The sequence below is a fragment of the Nomascus leucogenys genome, chromosome 15 (assembly GCF_006542625.1).
Source record: "Nomascus leucogenys isolate Asia chromosome 15, Asia_NLE_v1, whole genome shotgun sequence".
Taxonomy (NCBI): domain Eukaryota; kingdom Metazoa; phylum Chordata; class Mammalia; order Primates; family Hylobatidae; genus Nomascus; species Nomascus leucogenys.
Window position 1 is genome coordinate 70,260,080 of NC_044395.1, and position 20,880 is coordinate 70,280,959.

Below are 20,880 nucleotides of genomic sequence, written 5' to 3' on the forward strand. Positions count from 1 at the left end.
CAGATCACCTGAGGTCAGGAGTTCAAGACCAGCCTAGCCAACGTGATGAAACCCCTGTCTCTACTAAAAATACAAAAATTAGCTGGGCGTGGTGGCGGGCGCCTGTAATCCCAGCTACTTGGGAGGCTGAGGCAGGAGAATCACTTGAACCCGAGAAGCAGAGGCTGCAGTGAGCCAAGATTACACCACTGCACTCCAGCCTGGGCGACAGAGCGAGACACTGTGTCAGAAAAGAAAGAAAGAGAGAGAGAGAAAACAATTTCAGATAGATGCAATTGAAAGCCCTCAGGGGACCACTTCCTAACCCCTTTTCCCTACTTCCTTTCTTCCCATAGAAGTAACACTGTCATGAATTTGATGTTTATAATTCCAATGCAGATGTTTGTAATGTATGTCTTATCCATAAATTACATGTTTTCAGATTATCTGCAAGTTGCCTTTTGCAGCATGAGGTTTTTCACTAAACTTTTTTTTTTGAGACAGAGTCTCCCTTTGTTGCCTAGGCAGGAGTGCAGTGGCACCATCTTGGCTCACCGCAACCTCTGCCTCCCAGGTTCAAGTGATTCTCCTGTCTCAGCCTCCTGAGTAACTGGGAGTACAGGCGCACACCACCACGCCCAGCTAATTTTTCTATTTTTAGTAGAGACAGAGTTTCACCATGTTGGCAGGCAGGTCTGGAACTCCTGACCTCAAGTGATCCGCCTCCCTCAACCTCCCAGAGTGCAGAAATTACAGGTGTGAGCCACCACGCCAGCCACGTAAACTGTTTTTGTATTCTGCCTTATAATTGAATATAAGCAGAAGCCATGACCAATCCTATAGGTGCTTTATGTTTTAACAGATGAATTGTTTATTCTATTTTAGGAGTTGTAAATGTATTAAGTTCTGTGTATTTGAAATGGATGTCTTTCTTTTATATCTGATTAGTGGATATTATTTTACCCTTCCTCGCCTTAACATTCTTATGGCCCTCAGGGATTTGGGATCTAATTTAGGACTATCTAGACAATTATAGAGGAATTTGTATTTCCTGTCAGTCTTGAGTTGGGGGCTGAGTTCACATTCCATGGTTCACTATATCTAATAAAATTTGAAAAACTAAGGTGACTTAAGGATTATTGAGATTCGTAGCAATAATGCCTTCTTTTGGATAATTTCTCTGTAAGTCATTGACAGTGACTTTTCAATTACATTGAGCTGAATTAATCTCTATTTGCACATAATAGATGGGCTATCTTCCGAATGGTTGTTTTTTTTGTTTGTTTTTTGTTTTTTTTGAGATGGAGTTTTGTTCTTGTTGCCCAGGCTGGACTGCAGTGGTGCTCGGCTCACTGCAACCTCCACCTCCTGGGTTCAAGCAATTCTCCTGCCTCAGCCTCCCAAGTAGCTGGGATTACAGGCACCCGCCACCATGCCTGGCTAATTTTTTGTATTTTTAGTAGAGACGGGGTTTCACCATGCTGGCCAGGCTGGTTGCAAACTCCTGACCTCAGGTGATCCACCCGCCCTGGCTTCCCAAAGTGCTGGGATTACAGGCGTGAGCCACTGCGCCCGGCCAACTCCTTTATTTTCATAGTTGTTTGCATTTTTCAAGAATGTTTTTTCCTTTTTAGGCAAATTAAGCTAGCCATTCCTTTTGTTTTTCTCATTGTAATGGTATTTCATTCTATTTTTATCTGAGATCACAATTTCATAATGTGTAAGTCATTTTAAAACAAAGACTTATTTTTTTCACAATATCGACTTTATATTTAAGTGTACTGAGTTATGCGTTATCTTACTAAGTCACTTAGTGGGCTGTAACTGCATATGATTTTTTTTCTTCTCTTTTAGATAACCCAACAGCTTGAGGGAATCTGCTTACAGGTCATTGGTACTGTTTTACAACAGCATGTCTTAGGTATTATACCTCTGATTGTGCTAAGAATTTAGTGCTATTTCACATGAGCAAGCATTTTCCTAATGACTTAGTATTCTCTTTTAGAATTCTATGAGGAGATCTTCTCTTTAGCGCACAGTTTGACATGTCAACAAGTGTCTCCACAGATGTGGCAGCTACTACCCCTTGTATTTGAAGTCTTTCAGCAAGATGGCTTTGATTACTTTACAGGTGAGTCAAAACAGCATGGAAATACTGAGGGTTTTCCCTGCTTTGATTTATTTGTAGCTTATCATTTGAACATACACTTTTTTTTTTTTTTGAGTCGGAATTTCGCTCTTGTTGTCCCGGCTGGAGTGCAATGGCACGATCTCGGCTCACCGCAACCTACGCCTCCTGGGTTCAAGTGATTCTCCTGCCTCAGCCTCCCAAATAGCTGGGATTACAGGCATGCGCCACCATGCCCGGCTGATTTTGTATTTTTAGAGAGAGAGTTTCTCCATGTTGGTCAGGCTGGTCTCGAACTCCCGACCTGAGGTGATCTGCCCGCCTCAGCCTCCCAAAGTGCTGGGATTACAGGCATGAGCCAGTGTGCCTGGCCTGAACATACACTTTTGAATGTCCAGACTGCTTCACTGTTCGGAACAATTATCAGTAGAAGTTAATGCTCAGTGGTGATGCATGGTATTGATTTCTGCTATATAATTTAGTTATTTTAGGTTTATTCTTTGTTAACACACATACATACCCACACACCCCCTCGTAATCTTCTCCATATAAATGTAAAAATGTGTCTGTAATTTTTATGTTTAAGTACAAAGAAAATCACGTTAATAATAGGTTCGTTTCTGCATTTAATTATAAATGAATATGTTTTAATTAAAACTGAATGTTAAGGCCAGGCTTAGTGGATCACGCCTGTAATCCTAGCACTTTGGGAAGGTGGGAAAGCACTTCAGTCCGGGAATTCTCAACCAGCCTGGGCTATTAGACCCTGTCTCTAAAAAAAACTTTTAAAAATTAATCAGGCGAGGTGGAGTGTGCCTATAGTCCCAGCTACCTGGGAGGCTGAGGTGGGAGGATCACCTGAGTCCAGGATTTTGGTGTTACAGTGAGTTTTAGTCACACCACTGCACTCCATCCTGGGCAACAGAGTGAGAGTGTCCCCCCGTCCCCCACGAAAAAGGTGAATGTTAGAGACAAAATGATCTCATAGATTTGCCTTTTTCTAAGGAAATTTTTCAAAAGCAAAGAAAACATTTTTATTACTAAAGATGTGTAACTGATGTTTTTTATTAATACAGATATGATGCCCCTCCTTCATAATTATGTAACAGTTGATACAGACACACTTCTGTCTGACACCAAGTATCTTGAAATGATATACAGTATGTGCAAAAAGGTAGGTCATTTTTATATATCAGATTTCATGAGGCTTCTGCTATAAAATGTATGAAATTGTGAAAACTCACGTGATACCACATTGTAGTAATAAACATGTAAACATGGATCTGACAGAATTAAGGGCTTTAAAAGTTAAAAGTCATTGGTCCTTAGATGCCACAGCTTTGATAAATAGATGTCTTTTGTGTGCCCTCTGACACTTGGAATTTGTTTTTGAATTTTAGAATGCCCGGATTTTAACTAACATAGTGTTATGGAATCAAAAGAAGGAGTCAAGAACTTGAGAGATTTTTGAAAGGATTAGGAATGGATAGAGATGTTTTATAAAGGAAAAGGTTAGCAGCTGTAGGTTTACAACAAGCAATAGGGAATGAATGTCCCCCTTTTGTTTGGTTGGGGAAACAAATATACTGGGGTCCATCAATATCAAAGTCAGTGTAATTGGTAGCATTTTAATTTCTAGCAGTGTCTGTTATAAGTCGTTAGAAAATGATTTGCTCCATGAAGTTTTTAGATTTCTTTCACTCACCTCTTTCCCTTCTGAACACAAAGTCACACATAATCATCTAGTTATGTTAGTCATTGTTTACTGCCAATTATATTATTTATATTAATATTCTGGGAGCAAAGATATACCTATACTATCTACATTTCTGTTCCTCCACACTTTTTTTGTTTGTTTGTTTGTTTGTTTTTTGTTTGTTTTTTTGAGACAGAGTCTCGCTCTGTCGCCCAGGCTGGAGTGCAGTGGCGTGATCTCGGCTCACTGCAAGCTCCACCTCCCGGGTTCACGCCATTCTCCTGCCTCAGCCTCTCCGAGTAGCTGGGACTACAGGCGCCCGCCACCACGCCCAGCTAATTTTTTGTATTTTTAGTAGAGACGGGGTTTCACCGTGGTCTCGATCTCCTGACCTCGTGATCTGCCCGCCTCGGCCTCCCAAAGTGCTGGGATTACAAGCGTGAGCCACCGCGCCCGGCCTCCTCCACACTTATTCATACGTTTATACTCATCTAGTTTTCACTAGCCTTCAAGGCCATGTTCATTTCTTGTCTGGAGTTTATAGGGCAACATTTGCCCTCAACAGGCTGCCTCTTCCTCCCTCCATTCCTCCCTCCCCTACTGGTTTTTTTTGTTATTGTTGTTTTCTTTTTTAAAGAGAAAAGGGTTTCCTAGAAATGTCAACATCTTAGCTTTTTGTAGTTCTCTACATGAGAAAGGTTAGGTGTTTTAGCTACCACCTGTGTATGAGAAGTTTGTGGTTGTCAACTTGCTGTAATCCAGAATGGCACTACAGGATAGGTACTTTGATCACAAAGACCAAGATGCCAGAGGGCTAGACTATGAAAGATAGGAGGCAGACAGTTCCAGATCCTCACAGCTATCCAGATCCTTTAGTCTTTCATCTGTGCAATGAACTTTGCAGTTATTCGTATTAATTAGGGTACCTCAAGTAATACTCAGAGCCTGTACACAGTGTAGGAAATTATTTCCTTGATTTAGATATCTGATTTAAAGGATAAAACCTTACTGCAATTTATATTCTATTTTGATCAGGTTCTTACAGGAGTTGCAGGAGAAGATGCAGAATGTCATGCAGCAAAATTGTTAGAGGTCATCATTCTGCAGTGCAAAGGGCGTGGCATTGACCAGGTCAGTGAGGCTAATAATGGATTTGTAGTTCAGAGGGGTAATCTTTTCCTTCCACTTTCTTTCTTCATTTTTTGTCATTTGTTGCATATTCTGTATGTTTTTGTTTATTGAGACATCTGGACGACTAATATTTGTAGTTTAAAATTTAATATGTAATGATCATATGTTTAATGTATAGGAATTGGACTAAGTTTTATGGCTACTTTGTTATCATGAAAGGTAAACTTTGGCTTAAGATTTTTTAGATAGCTTTAGTAATTAAATATCCATGGTCAGTGTTTTTTGTTTTTTTGTTTGTTTGTTTGGTTTTTGTTTTTTTTTGTTTGTTTGTTTGTTTGTTTGTTTGTTTTTTTGTTTTTTTTTTTTTGAGTCATTTTGAGTCAGAGTCTGTTGCCCAGGCTGGAGTGCAGTGGCACATTCTCTGCTCACTGAAACCAGATTCAATCAGTTCTGCCTCAGCCTCCCAAGTAGCTGGGATTACAGGCACACACCACCCCAGCTGCCTAATTTTTTATATATATATATATAATTTTTTTTTTTTTTTTTTTTTTTTTTTGAGACACTGTCTCACCCTGTCGCCTAGGCTGGAGTGCAGTCGCGCAATCTCAGCTCACTGCAACCTCTGCCTCCCAGGTTCAAGCAGTTCTCTGCCTCAGCCTCCAGAGTAGCTGGGATTAACAGGCATCTGCCACCACACCAGGCTAATTTTTTATATTTTTAGTAGAGATGGAGTTTCGCCATTTTGACCAGGCTGGTCTCAAACTCCTGACCTCAAGTGTTCTGCCCACCTCAGACTCCCAAAGTGCTGGGATTACAGGCATGAGCCACATCACCTGGCCCATGGTCAATTTTAATAGGAACATTGTGAAGCCATCATTGATATTGTCGTGAGCTTTTATTTATTTATTTATTTACTTTATATAGTTTTTTGAGACAGAGTCTCGCTCTGTTGCCCAGGCTGGAGTGCAGTGGTGTGATCTCGGCTCACTGCCTCTGCCTCCCGGGTTCACGCCATTCTGCCTCCTCAGCCTCCCAAGTAGCTGGGACTACAGGCACCGGCCACCACGCCCGGCTAGTTTTTTGTATTTTTAGTAGAGACGGGGTTTCACTGTGTTAGTCAGGATGGTCTTGATCTCCTGACCTCGTGATCTGCCTGCCTCGGCCTCCCAAAGTGCTGGGATTACAGGCGTGAGCCACCACTCCCGGCCCGTCGTGAGCTTTTAATAGCTCCATGAAGACTACTAGACTTTCTCTAAAATTAGATTTCCCAGTGCAGTGCCTCAGCAGTAAATATTGGTCATCTAATGCTACAACAGGGTTAATTGAGGCAACAAAGAAGTTAATATTTTTAGAATGTTTACATGCTATTAATTATAGTCTCAGAATATCTTGCTATCTTTTTTTGTAGTGCATTCCCTTATTTGTGGAAGCAGCCTTAGAAAGACTGACAAGAGAGGTTAAGACAAGTGAACTTCGAACTATGTGTCTGCAAGTTGCAATTGCAGCTTTGTATTATAATCCACACCTACTACTCAATACCTTAGAAAATCTTCGCTTCCCTAATAATGTTGAACCAGTTACAAATCATTTTATTACACAATGGCTTAATGATGTTGACTGTTTCTTGGGGTAAGTGACGTATTGTAATTTTACTACATTTGCTTTGGGAGGAACTCTGCTTATTTAAAAAAAGAAAACAGAATTTATTTATTTATTTATTTATTTTTTTAGGCTTCATGACAGAAAGATGTGTGTTCTCGGACTCTGTGCTCTTATTGATATGGAACAGATACCCCAAGTTTTAAATCAGGTTTCTGGACAGATTTTGCCAGCTTTTATCCTTTTATTTAATGGATTGAAAAGAGCATATGCCTGTCATGCAGAACACGAGAATGACAGTGATGATGATGATGAAGCTGAGGATGACGATGAAACTGGTAAGGGATTTTCAATGGAAGAAGAAAAAACTTATCTACTTAGAAATATTACTGCACTGGGCCGGGCGCAGTGGCTCACGCCTGTAATCCCAGCACTTTGGGAGGCTGAGGCAGGTGGATCACAAGGTAAGGAGTTCGAGACCAGCCTGGCCAGTATGGTGAAACCTCGCCTCTACTAAAAATACAAAAATTAGCTGGGTGTAGTGGTGGGTACTTGTAGTCCCAGCTACTTGGGAGGCTGAAGCAGGAGAATCGCTTGAACCCATGGAGCGGAGGTTGCAGTGAGCCAAGATTGCATCACTGCACTCCAGCCTGGGTAACAGAGTGAGACTCCATCTCAGATTAAAAAAAAAAAAAAAAAAAAAAAAAAAAAAAAAATATATATATATATATATATATGATACAACTTCAGCTGTATCACCAACATGTAGAACAGTTCAAATCATTATAGTATGCAACCAAACAAAGATTTGTTCATTTTACACATTCTCAGCACTGTAGATACAAAGATGAATGAGATGTCATGGAGTTCTTCAAAAGTTTTCTATCTGACTGTGGGAAAGTATTACAAAGCCAAATAATTATGTATATAATAATAGAGTTGACATGAAGTGCTGAGTCCACTTAAGAGCGAGAGATTATAGCTCCCTTTTTTATATGGTGGCATTAGCCTATAGTCCCAGCCACTTGGAAGTCTGAGGTATCAGATTCGCTTGAGCCCAGGAGTTTGATTCCAGCCTGGGCAACATAGTGAAACCCCAGTTTTGTTTTTTTTTTCTTTGGAGACGGAGTTTTGCTCCTGTTGCCCAGGCTGGAGTGCAATGGCGTGATCTTGGCTCACTGCAACATCTGCCTCCCGGGTTCAAGCGATTCTCCTGCCTCAGCCCCCCAAATAGCTGGGATTATAGGCACATACCACCATGCCCAGCTTATTTTTGTATTTTTAGTAGAGACGGGATTTCACCATGTTGGCCAGGCTGGTCTCGAACTCCTGACCTCAGATGATCCACCCTCCTGGGCCTCCCAAAGTGCTGGAATTACAGGCGTGAGCCACTGCACCGATCCGTGAAACCCCATTTCTTTAAAAAAAGTTGTGGGGATTACGTGAGAGAATCCTTGACGCTTAAATAATGCTTGGCAGATGGCACCGAATTAACAGTATTAACAAAGGTACACATATCATTATAGTTACTATTACAAGATTTATGGGTTTTTGTTGTTGTTGTTGTTGTTGTTGTTGTTGTTGTTGAGACAGAGTCTCGTTCTGTCGCCAAGCTGGAGTGCAGTGGCAATCTTGGCTCACTGCAACCTCTGACTCCCGGGTCCAAGTGATTCTCCTGCCTCAGCCTCCCAAGTAGCTGGGATTACAGGCGTGTGCCACCACACCCAGCTAATTTTTGTATTTTTAGTAGAGATGGGGTTTCACCATGTTGGCCAAGGTGGTCTCAATCTCCTGACCTCGTGATCTGCCTGCCTCGGCCTCCTAAAGTGCTGGGATTACAGGCGTGAGCCACCGTGCCCAGCGATTTATGGGGTTTTCATTTTATTTTTAAGCTTTTAAAGATTTATGGTGTTAATGTTGACTAAATTTATTAGAGACATCCATCCTATCATCTATTCTAAAACCTAAGCATACCTGCACTATAACATTATGTTAATTAAATGTTGATAAATAGATTTTATCTATAAGACTGTACACTATCAGTGTATAAATTGATAAAATATTAAGAGAAATTATTGTAAGGGTTTCAACATAAGATATCTATTGCTATTTTTGTCTTTTATCATTTACTAACTTAGCCAGCCTTTAAAAAAAAATCTTACAAAAGGTTTGGTGGGTGTAATGGTAGTGTGTTCATACTGTGCAGTCCTTTTTCAGATGTCTAGTATTAAGAACACATTAAATCAAGGTTGGTTTTATTGGACTCCTATGGGAATTTTCATTTCTATTCATTGTTGAACATGTATTTAAACACCAATTCCTGGAGCTCTCTCTTGTCACTTGTGACTTGGAATTTACTGACAGTGATTGAGATGATTGTCAATTTGTTGAGTAACAAAATATCTCATTGTTATAAAAGTACTTATATTATGACTTGGCAGAGGAACTGGGGAGTGATGAAGATGATATTGATGAAGACGGGCAAGAATATTTGGAGATTCTGGCTAAGCAGGCTGGTGAAGATGGAGATGATGAAGATTGGGAAGAAGATGATGCTGAAGAGACTGCTCTGGAAGGCTATTCCACAATCATTGATGATGAAGATAACCCTGTTGATGAGTATCAGATATTTAAAGCTATCTTTCAAAGTAAGTCAACTTGTTACATGTGGATCCATTTCATTGAACGAATCTGTTGTAGTTTCTGCCTGCCCTTTAAAGGAAGAGTTTGGAGGATATCAAACCCAGACTAGAAAAGGCTGGTTAGGCAAAGTAACCAAAATTATTTCTAAGGTTGCCATAGTTTCTGAGTATTCTTTATTCATCCTGTTATTTTACATTTAGATTGTAATTTTGAAAGATTATAGGAAAACAATGTAGTTCTAAAAAGTATACACTGACAGTGCCTCTTTGGTACTTCTGATTCCCAGTCTCCCAGCTTTCCTCAGAAGTAACCACTCTTACATGTATACCTGTTTGTTGTATGTTATTATTTGTGTGTATCCTTTTTTCCTGCCCAAACCTACACTTAACCTGTTAGAGTATATTAGCATTTATGGAATATGATCTTATAATTCTTCTTTTCCTATATTCTATGATGTGTTAACTAATTTAATCTATTATTACTAAATTAGCACTTTTGGCATAATCAAATTTTTAGCTTTAAACAACTAATTTAACCTTGAGATTTTTGAATTATATATGCCTAGGATTCTGAAGCCACATACACTTGTTAAATATTCCAAGAAAAGTCCACTGTTCCTATAATGTGTCACTGTATGTGGCTCCAGAATACTAGGTTCTCATTTTTTACCATCATCTACTTGGATTTCAACAAGGTATAGCATCTGTGTTTTACCATCCATGTTAAGAAATTAAATTTCCCCTGTATTTGAAACATCCTTTCCTCTCAGAGTTAATTGCTGTTATATATCATTTCCTATGCATTGGGAACTGATGAATATATTTTTTGATAGAATACATTATCTGATAACCAAGGATTTGAGTCTTCTAAGCCCATGACAAGGCAGTTTTGATACAAGGTTGCAGAAGCACAAAGTGCTGGTTTCTGAGCTACATGGCAGCAAGAACTGATTGAGGTGCCTAACTTGTTGTTTCTGTGCCTTGTACTTTGTAGACAGATACCACATGTCAGTCCCCAAAGGATGGTTCCTAACACGGGGCCTTGATGATTTTCAAGTTGCTTTAGCTCTGAATCTTTTAAGATGTTTGGGTTAGCTTTATTCCTGAAGTCTCCCTGGTTTGTTACTTACTATATAAGAACTAGTTAGGCTCTGAGTCTTTATTTGCTAGAGAGGTGGATCGTAAGAATGATTAGAGTTTTTGGAGGCATAAAGATAAGCTGTAATTAATTTTTATTCCTATATCTGTTGTTTCACAAATACGGTAATTTTAAAAATTATTGGGAGAATATAAAATAGATCAGAATTTCAGTACTGGCTCAGGATGGAGTAGGAGGAATAGAATAGAATGGAGCTACCAAGCCTGTCTTATTCATGTTGTTTTTCTCTTGTTTTTGTTTTTTGATAGCTATTCAAAATCGTAATCCTGTGTGGTATCAGGCACTGACTCACGGTCTTAATGAAGAACAAAGAAAACAGTTACAGGACATAGCAACTCTGGCTGATCAAAGAAGAGCAGCTCATGGTATGTTAATTAACTGTAACTCCTCTTTAATTAGTGACTTTTATAGCTATAAAATTTTACAGATTTTAAATTTTATATCATTTAAGATGATATAAAAGGTATAGTTGTTGCACGTGATAGGAATTAACTCTAATATGAGGGATTTAATTCAAGATAATTTTGGCTTTGGCTACAGTTTGCGTTTTTTTGTTTTTTTGTTTTGTTTTGTTTTGTTTTTTGTTTTTTTTTTTTTTTTTTTTGAGATGGCATCTTGCTCTGTCACCCAGGCTGGAGTGTAGTGGTGCGATGTCAGCTCACTGCAAGCTCCACCTCCCGGGTTCATGCCATTCTCCTGCCTCAGCCTCCCAAGTAGCTGGGACTACAGGCACCTGCCACTACACCTGGCTAGTTTTTTGTATTTTTAGTAGAGACGGGGTTTCACCGTGTTAGCCAGGATGGTATTGATCTCCTGACCTCATGACCCGCCTGCCTCGGCCTCCCAAAGTGCTGAGATTACCGGGGTGAGCCACCACACCCAGCCCCAGTTTGCTTAGTTTTAAGTATAGTTGGGCCAGGCGTGGTGGCTCATGCCTGTAATCCCAGCACTTTGGGAGGCCACGGTGGGTGGATTGCCTGAGCTCAGGAGTTTGAGACCAGCCTGGGCAACATGACGAAACTCTGTCTCTACTAAAATGCAAAAAACTAGCCAGGCATGGTGTCACATGCCTATATTCCCAGCTACTCAGGAGGCTGAGGCAGGAGAATTGTTTGAACCTAGGAGGCGGAGGTTGCAGTGAGTTGAGATTGCACCACTGTATTCCATCCTGGGCAACAGAGCAAGACTCCATCTCCAAAAAAACAGAAACAAAAAAAACTAGAGAACACAGCCAGACGTGGTGGCGCATGCATGTAATCCCAGCTACTTGGGAAGCTAGGGCAGGCAAGTCCTTGAGCCCAGGAGGCAGAGGTTGCAGTGAGCTGACATCACAGCATTGCACTCCAGCCTGGGTGACAAGAGCAAAACTCCGTCTCAAAAAAAAGTACAGTTGGCCGGGCGCGGTGGCTCACGCTTGTAATCCCAGCACTTTGGGAGGCTGAGGCAGGTGGATCACGAGGTCAGGAGATCGAGACCACGGTGAAACCCCGTCTCTACTAAAAAATACAAAAAATTAGCCGGGCACGGTGGCAGGCGCCTGTAGTCCCAGCTACTTGGAGGCTGAGGCAGGAGAATGGCGTGAACTCGGGAGGCGGAGCTTGCAGTGAGCCAAGATTGCGCCACTGCACTCCAGCCCGGGCGACAGAGCGAGACTCTGTCTCAAAAAAAAAAAAAAAAAAAAAAGTACAGTTGAAGACTACTTTCAGTATGCAATAACTTTAGCTCATGGTGATGGTTAGGTAGTAGAAAGTTCTGTTAAAAATGTAAACACCTAAGCCGGGCACAGTGGCTCACACCTGTAATCCCAGCACTTTGGGAGGCCAAGACAGGAGGGTCGCTTGAGTTTGGAAGTTGAAGTCCAGCCTGGGCAACATAGTGAGACATCATCTCTACAAAAAATAAACAAAATTAGCCAGGCATGGTGGTGCATGCCTGTAGTCCAAGCTACTTGGGAGGCTGATGCTGGAGGATCACTTGAACGTGGGAGGTGTAGGTTATAGTGAGCTGTTATTGTGCCACTGTACTCTAGCCTGGGTGCCAGAGTGAGACCCTGTCTCCAAAAATGTAAAAACTTACGAAGTTAAATAGCTCCCAGACATGTCTTTTCATCTTTAACTGTTTCAGTGTGCAATTTTTAAAAGTACATTTTAGGCCAGGTGCGGTGGCTCACGCCTGTAATCCCAGCACTTTGGGAGGCTAAGGCTGGCGGATCACTTGAGTTCAGGACTTCGAGAGCAGCCTGGCCAACATACAGTGAAACCCTGTCTCTACTGAACAACACAAAAATTAGCCGGATGTGGTGGTGCACACCTGTAGTCCCAGCTACTTGGGAAGCTGAGGCAGGAGAATCACTCGAACCTGGGAGGCAGAGGTTGCAGTGAGCCAACATCGCACCACTGCACTCCAGCCTGGGTGACAGTGAAACTCTGTCTCTAAAAAAAAAAAAAATAAAAACAAAAAAAAGTACATTTTAGGTTATACACCACTGTTAATGCACAACAATTATCTATAGACTTTTTAAAATAAATTTAAAAAATTATTTTGTTTATTTATTTATTTTTTTGAAAAGAGTCCACTCTGTCACCCAGGCTGGAGTTTTTTTTGTTTTTATTTTTTTTTTTTTTAGAGACAGAGTTTCACTGTCACCCAGGCTGGAGTGCAGTGGTGCGATGTTGGCTCACTGCAGTGGTGCATTCTCGGCTCACTGCCACCTCTGTCTCCCGATTTCAAGTGATTCTCGTGCCTCAGCTTCCAAGTAGCTGAGATTACAGGCATGCACCACCACACCCAACTAATTTTTGTATTTTTAGTAGAGACGAGGTTTCACTATGTTGGCCAGGATGGTCTCGAAAACTCCTGACTCCTGAGGCGGATGGATCACTTGAGGTCAGGAGTTCTAGACCAACCTGGCCAACATGGTGAAACCCTGCCTCTACTAAAAATACAAAAAATTACCCGGGCGTGGTGGCACGCACTTGTAGTCCCAGCTACTTGGGAGGCTGAGGCAGGAGAGAATCGCTTGCACCTGGGAGGCGGAGGTTGCATTGAGCCAAGATCATGCCACTGTACTCCAGCCTGGGCAACAGAGCCAGACTCTGTCTCAAAAAAAAAAAAAAAAAAAGATTTTTTTCTTAACAGTGGAAAGTGAAAATTGGCTAAGAAGTCTACAGCATACAGTAAAAGAGATTATATTCTCTACATAATGCATGTTCCCTTGCCCCTATACATTGGAGAAAACATGGACTTTGGAACTTCCTGGCCATTAATGATGCCTAAGCTACTGGCTTGTTTAATGTTTTGTCAGTTTCTCCCCAAGTTAGTAGATGATTGAATGCCCTACTAAAATTTTATTTGTTTTCTAGAATCCAAAATGATTGAGAAGCATGGAGGATACAAATTCAGTGCTCCAGTTGTGCCAAGTTCTTTCAATTTTGGAGGCCCAGCACCAGGGATGAATTGAGTTATCTCTTTCCTGCTGTGTGATTGTAGTGAAGAGCTTGTGTTCCTCCTAGTAGTGGTTCCAGAACTGGTTCATGTTATCTATTCTAAACTAATGATCAATAGATGGACAAAAGAAACAACAACCCCAGGAGATGGGACCTGATCATGCAACCTGGCACTGGAAAAGAAATCAGCGGGATTTTGGGGGTGGGGGGCATGGGAGGTACCTTAGAGGGCGTATTTTCTTTATTTTTTGAAGAAAGTAAGATCCTGACTCAAGCTTCAAAGTGACACTGTGGAAATCTGAAACAAGAGGGGATGTCATGAAGGCAGCTTTTCTTTTTCTGAGGAAAAAATAGGCATGGGCTACAGGACTATTTAAAATGTCTCATTTACAGTATAAAACTCAAAGGTAGATGTAATTTTTACACCTATGAGTATTTGTCCAATTTCTGTCTCTTCCTCACCATTGGGTATCTATTCTTTATATGTAAATAAGATAAGGTCATCTGATAGCCTTATTGAGTCTTCATCATTTTCATTCATCATTGTTCCTATGTAGATTATTGGACATTTATTGTAGCACTACATAACTGATTATAAAAATCTGTAAATGAATTAGCACTTTCATATTGAAACAAGCCTGCTAGCCTATGTATAAAATAGCAAAATGTTTGCTGTTTATAAAAAGATGTAATGGGGTGGGGGGCAGGGGTAATTTCAAGTTATTAATTTAAAAATGAACTAGCAATTTTGTACCTGGTGACTTTGTGGTGCACTCACCTCTGATAGTGACTTGAATTCGGTATGTAAAAAGGGGTTAGTGGTATTTCATTGCTGCTAAAAATGACAACTCCCTCTGTGTCCTGTTTTTCTTAAAGCTGTCAGTGTACAAGTGGGTATTTGAATACCAGACCTTACTGTAAAAATTAAGAAAGGTGGTATCTAGAGCATGTAAATTGGATATAAAGTTCTACTCTTAAAGAGTTGATCTAAGAGTATGGCTAAACATCTATATATGCAATCTATTAAAAGAACTTAATTCGGCTGTTATGTCTTGATTTGATTGCAGTTTTTTCCTAATTATAACAAATTTTTCATTGGCCTGTTTTTAATCCTGTGCCTAGAAAGAGTACAAAATGCACACTTAAAAAAATTGATATTTAACACTTACCCACTCTCCTTTCCCCATCTCTTCTACCCCTCTTGTTGATTGTGGTATCTGATCTTGACTAGATAGGCTGAAGGCACATGGTTCCCTCCAAAAACCACTATTGATATCACTGCAAAAACAAGCCCTCAAAAAGATACTGTAGAGAGGTTGGCTTGCTTCCCTCTCTTCCTAACTGCATGTTGAAAAATAAGCCGTTATTGATCTTAAACATCTGTCAGATGAGTCATACATTGGGTTATTTTTTATATACATGTATACACAAAATATTTCAAATTGAAAGCAACATCTTAATGGATTCAAAACTATTACAAGCTGTTGTCTAAAACAGATGAGAAAAAAATTTATAACTGTAAAAACAAATGCACATATTGATATTTAAAATGCATAATTAAGAAAACCCATTTTTGTTGTGTTTTTCTTGTATACCAATAATTAAGCCACTACTGTTGGCACTGTTTGGTTTTCTATTTTAACACTGAAGGAGTGAAAGTATTTCCTATATTTATGAATTTACTACTAAAATCTTGGCAAAAAAAGAAAAAAATTGTCTAACGTGTGGGTGAAAACTGTTAATCAAGTGTTTCTACTCCCCCCCCCTCCAAATCCCCTGAAAGTTGGACACCAACTGTATACCCTAGGTTGCTTAAAGGGATTTCACTATTATATAAAGTCAATAAAAATGAAGTAGTTGTATATATGCAACATTGTGTACAGAGGGGAAATAATGAATAGTATTAAAGAAACATTCTCGTCTTCCTTTACCTTTAATCCCCTAATACCTAGTCTACTTTTTAAATTTTCAGACTTCACTGCTTTTTGAATTCATAATTCTAATTTTCACATTATTGTTAATGGAAAATCATATCTAATAAAGGTTTTAGTTATTCCCATGCACAGTATGAAAATTCTCATTTGCTGAGGTTTTGTTTCAAGAAAATGTATTGGCATGTCTTTGAGAACATGTTTTATTGTCTCCTGTGTCATATAATCCAAACTAATCTCCATTTACAGACTTTAACTTGAAATTAGACCTTATAATTAAACTATTTAAATAGTGTTCAAATGATAGTTTCTAATGCATCAAATATATACCTCAGTTTTCATGATTTCCTTTAACATTATAGTTTGGTATAGATCAAGAATCTTAACATGTATCAGTTTCTAGATGAGGCTGCAGGATTTTTGGAAAACTTTTTGAATGTATTTACAATATTCTCTGGTAATTAGCTGCATAGGGACTTATCTTTTTTCTTTTTACATACAGCTTTTCCTACAGTTTTATTACCCTATAATTTTTTTTTTAGTTGTAGAAGTTAATTCTGATTTTGTGTGGATTTCAGTATTTGTCTTTGTTAATGGCAGATATTAGCAGAAATCACTTTTGTAAATGTAAGCTATCTTTTTTTTCTTGAAAAAGGCTTTCTATTTATCAGTATTAAATAAAGGAAGTTAATCTATTTCTCTGCAGGTAATAAAATAGTGACACACTGTATTAAGATAGTGACTGCTATACTCAATCTGGAAGAGACTAGAGTATAGAGCATGAGTGGCAAAACCACAGCCCTTGGGCCATATGCTGCTATTCAGTCCCAGATGTAGCCCGTGAAGCAAGCATAAAGAAAAATGAATTAAAAATTAAATTAATATGGAAAGTTAAAAAATGGATTACATTAGTATGACTAAACCATGTATTTGGCAAAGATCCAACACAATGTCTTAAGTATAATAGGTAGTCTCTGTTTGTAAAATAAATGACTTAAATTTAAAACATCAGTTATAAAACTGTCAGTTCTGTTCTTTGTAGTTTAAATTTTGGTAAAGATTTTCTGTGACCATTATCAGTGCCTACTGAATTCTAGCTTTTATCCTTGGTGAGTTGGCCATTCTTGCAATAGCCACTTCACACTTTGGCTCATGGTAAACAAAGGTTACCTGGAAGGTGCTCTTGGAGATAGTAGTGTCATCTCTCAACTGGGGGAGTAACCTAAATCAGACCTCCAAATTAGAGAAGGCTAAGATAATAGATTCTTTAACATAAACAGTTACATTTTAAGTTGACCTGGCAATCCAAAAACTAGCATTAGCAGAAGCAGTATGCTTCTCCAAAGGTCTTCTAGACCCAGGCTGTAACTCAGCTAACTAAAGTGATCCAATACTATTCTAGGCCCTTCATCCTTTGTATGTAGTATTACCACTGAATAGATTTGTATGTAGTATTACGACTGCATAAAACAAGCAATGGGGACAGATATATCCCTTTCCTTTAGGGACCAATACAGTAGGCTGTACTCATTGTTGCCCCTTATATAAAGGGTCAAAACATATTCTTATGGCCATGCATATCAAAAGAAGCTGGACAATGTGGTTCTTAAGTGAGGCAAAATCTTTGGTTTTAGCACTATAGGAGAAATATATAAGTTTTTGCGTGTGTGTGTGTCTGTGTGAGGTAGTCATCCCCACTCCAGGTGTTTTTTTGGTGGTTTTTTTCCTGAGATGGAGTCTTACTCTGTCACCCAGGCTGGAGTGCAGTGGCACGATCTTGGCTCACTGCAACCTCTGCCATCCAAGTTTAAGCGATTCTCCTGTCTCAGCCTCCCGAGTAGCTGGGATTACAGGTGCCTGCCACTGCGCCCAGCTAATTTTTTGTATTTTTAGTAGAGATGGGGTTTCATCATCTCAGCCAGGCTGGTCTGGAACTCCTGACCTGGTGATCCACCCGCCTTGGCCTCCCAAAGTGCTGGGATTATAGGCGTGAGCCACTGCGCCCGGCCCCCTTCAGGTGTTAAGGCACAGGTGAGAATTCACCTTTATATATTTATAGATGCTGGGCCAGGCACGGTGGCTTATGCCTGTAATCCAAGCACTTTGGAAGACTAAGGCAGGAGGATCACTTGAGCCCAGGAGTTTAGGACTAGCCTAGGCAATACAGCAAGACCCTGTCTTAAAAAATAATAATAGGCTGGGCATGGTGGCTCATGCCTGTAATCCCAGCACTTTGGGAGGCTGAGGCTGGCAGATTACCTGAGGCCAGGAGTTCAAGACCAGCCTGGCCAACGTGGTGAAACCCCATCTCTACTAAAAATACAGAAATTAGCCGGGTGTGGTGGCACATGCCTGTAATCCCAGCTACTCAGAAGGCTGAGGCAGGAGAATTGCTTCACCCTGGGAGACGGGGGTTGCAGTGAGCCAAGATTGCACCACTGCACTCCAGCCTGGGTGACAGAGTAAGACCCGTCTCAGGAAAAAAATAATAATAGATTCTGCTTTCATATATAAATTGGGATTTGTCAATTACATACAATATTTGAGCTCTATAACTACCAGAGCCTTTTTGTTTTTTGGAGACAGAATCTCGCTGTAGTTGCCCAGGTGGGAGTGCAATGGCATGATCTCGGCCCACCTCAACATCTGCCTCCTGAGTTCAAGAGACTCTCCTGCCTCAGCCTCCCCAGTAGCTGGGATTACAGGCATGTGCCACCACACCCGGCTAATTTTTGTATTTTTAGTAGAGACAGGGTTTCTCCATGTTGGTCAGGCTGGTCTCAAACTCCCAACCTCAGGTGATCCAACCACCTCGGCTTCCCAAAGTGTTGGGATTACAGGCGTGTGCCACCGCGCCCGCTCTACCAGAGCATTTTAAGGTTTCTTTCTGAATCTTTTTTTTAAGCAAACCCAAGAAACTAGAAAAAGGAACTTCCTTAACCTGATAAAAGGCATCTAACAAAACTATAAAGCTAATAGACTTGATAGTGAAAGAAAAATGTTCCACCAAAGACGAAGACAAGGATGCTCCCTTCTGCCACTTATGTTCAGCATTGTACAGGAAGTCCTAGTCAGGGAAAATAGGAAAGAAGAAATAGAAGACATGCAGACTGGAAAGGAAATAAAAACTGTATTCGGGGCCGGGCGCGGTGGCTCACGCTTGTAATCCCAGCACTTTGGGAGGCCGAGGCGGGCGGATCACGAGGTCAGGAGATCTAGACCACGGTGAAACCCCGTCTCTACTAAAAACACAAAAAAATTAGCCGGGCGTGGTGGCGGGCGCCTGTAGTCCCAGCTACTTGGAGAGGCTGAGGCAGGAGAATGGCGTGAACCCGGGAGGCGGAGCTTGCAGTGAGCCGAGATTGCGCCACTGCACTCCAGCCTGGGCGACAGAGCGAGACTCCGTCTCAAAAAAAAAAAAAAAAAATGTATTCACAGATGACATGATCTTATATCTAGAAAGCCATAAAGGATACACACACACAGGCCAGGTGCAGTGGCTCAGGTCTGTAATCCCAACACTTTGGGAGGCTGAGGTGGGTGGATCATCTGAGGTCAGGAGTTCCAGACCAGCCTGGCCAACATAGTGAAACCCTGTGTGTACTAAAAACACAAAAATTAGCTGGGCGTGGTGGTGGGCACCAGTAATTCCAGGTACTTGGGAGGCAGAGGCAGAGGTTGCAGTGAGCCAAGATCCTGCCACTACACTCCAGCCTGGGCGACAGAGCAAGATGCTGTCTCAAAAAAAAAAAAAAAAAAATTCACAAATAAGTTGAAGGTTGCAGGACACAAGATCAATATATAAAAATTGGTGGTATTGGCCAGGTGGGGTGGCTCACGCCTGTAATCCCAACACTTTTGGAGGCCAAGGCAGGTGGATTACCTGAGGTTAGGAGTTCGAGACCAGCCTGGTCAACATGGCAAAACCCCATCTCTACTAAAAATACAAAAAATCAGCCGGGCGTTGTGGTGGGCACTATAATCCCAGCTATTTAGGAGGCTGAGGCAGGAGAATTGCTTGAACCCAGGGGGCAGGAGTTACAGTGAGCCAAGATCATGCCAGTGCCCTCCAGTTTGGGCAAAAGAGCAAAACTTCATCTCAAAAAGAAAAAATTGGTGGTATTTCTATACAAGAGTAATAAATGAATTGAAAATGAAATTAAGAAAATTCCGGCCAGGTGCAGTGGCTCACGCCTGTAATCCCAGCACTTTGGGGGGCTGAGGTGGGCAGATCACGAGGTCAGGAGATGGGAGACCATCCTGGGTAACATGGTGAAACCCTGTCTCTACTAAAAAATACAAAAAAACACTAGCCGGGCTTGGTGGCACACGCCTGTAGTCCCAGTTACTCAGGAGGCTGAAGAATCACTTGAACCCAGGAGGTGGAAGTTGCAGTGAGCCAAGATCATGCCACTGCACTCCAGCCTGGGCAACAGAGCGAGATGTCATCTCTAAAAAAAAAGGAAAAGAAAAGAAAATTCCATTTACAACAGCATTATAAAACAGGAGCAAGTAATTACAAAACTTGGGGGCCGGGCGTGGTGGCTCACGCTTGTAATCCCAGCACTTTGGGAGGCCGAGGCGGGCGGATCACAAGGTCAGGAGATCAGACCACGGTGAAACCCCGTCTCTACTAAAAAATACAAAAAATTAGCCGGGCGTGGTGGCGGGCGCCTGTAGTCCCAGCTACTTGGAGAGGCTGAGGCAGGAGAATGGCGTGAACCCGGGAGGCGGAGCTTGCAGTGAGCCGAGATTGCGCCACTGCACTCCAGCCTGGGTGACAGAGCAAGACTCCGTCTCAAAAAAAAAAAAAAAAAAAAAAAAAACTTGGATACAGAAAACTACAGAACGCTGTTGAAAGAAAAGATGAAAGACACCCCACATTCATGAACTGGAAGACAATATTGTGAGGACGGCAAAATTCCCCAAATGTATCTATAGATTAAGTGTAATTCCTATATAATCCCAGTTATCTTTGCAGGAACTGACATGCTTATCTTAAAATTTATATGAAAATACATGGGACTGGCCGGGCGCGGTGGCTCACACTTGTAATCCCAGCACTTTGGGAGGCCAAGGCGGGCGGATCACAAGGTCAGGAGATCAGACCACGGTGAAACCCCGTCTCTACTAAAAGTACAAAAAAATTAGCTGGGCGTGGTGGCGGGT

At 41.1% G+C, this 20,880-nt stretch overlaps 1 protein-coding gene across 1 annotated transcript in view; it reads left to right on the forward strand.

Annotated features, from left to right (window-relative positions):
• IPO7 (importin 7) overlaps positions 1-16,717 on the forward strand; it is a 64,109-nt gene extending 47,392 nt beyond the window's left edge. Inside the window, exons 17-25 of the mRNA XM_003254925.3 lie at positions 1,834-1,900; positions 1,985-2,110; positions 3,184-3,281; positions 4,839-4,934; positions 6,343-6,563; positions 6,666-6,871; positions 8,975-9,181; positions 10,583-10,699; positions 13,697-16,717. Of these exons, the coding sequence (XP_003254973.1) occupies positions 1,834-1,900; positions 1,985-2,110; positions 3,184-3,281; positions 4,839-4,934; positions 6,343-6,563; positions 6,666-6,871; positions 8,975-9,181; positions 10,583-10,699; positions 13,697-13,794 (1,236 nt within the window). The 3' untranslated portion in view covers positions 13,795-16,717. The remainder of the gene's footprint in view (positions 1-1,833; positions 1,901-1,984; positions 2,111-3,183; positions 3,282-4,838; positions 4,935-6,342; positions 6,564-6,665; positions 6,872-8,974; positions 9,182-10,582; positions 10,700-13,696) is intronic.
• Positions 16,718-20,880: the final 4,163 nt, after the last annotated feature.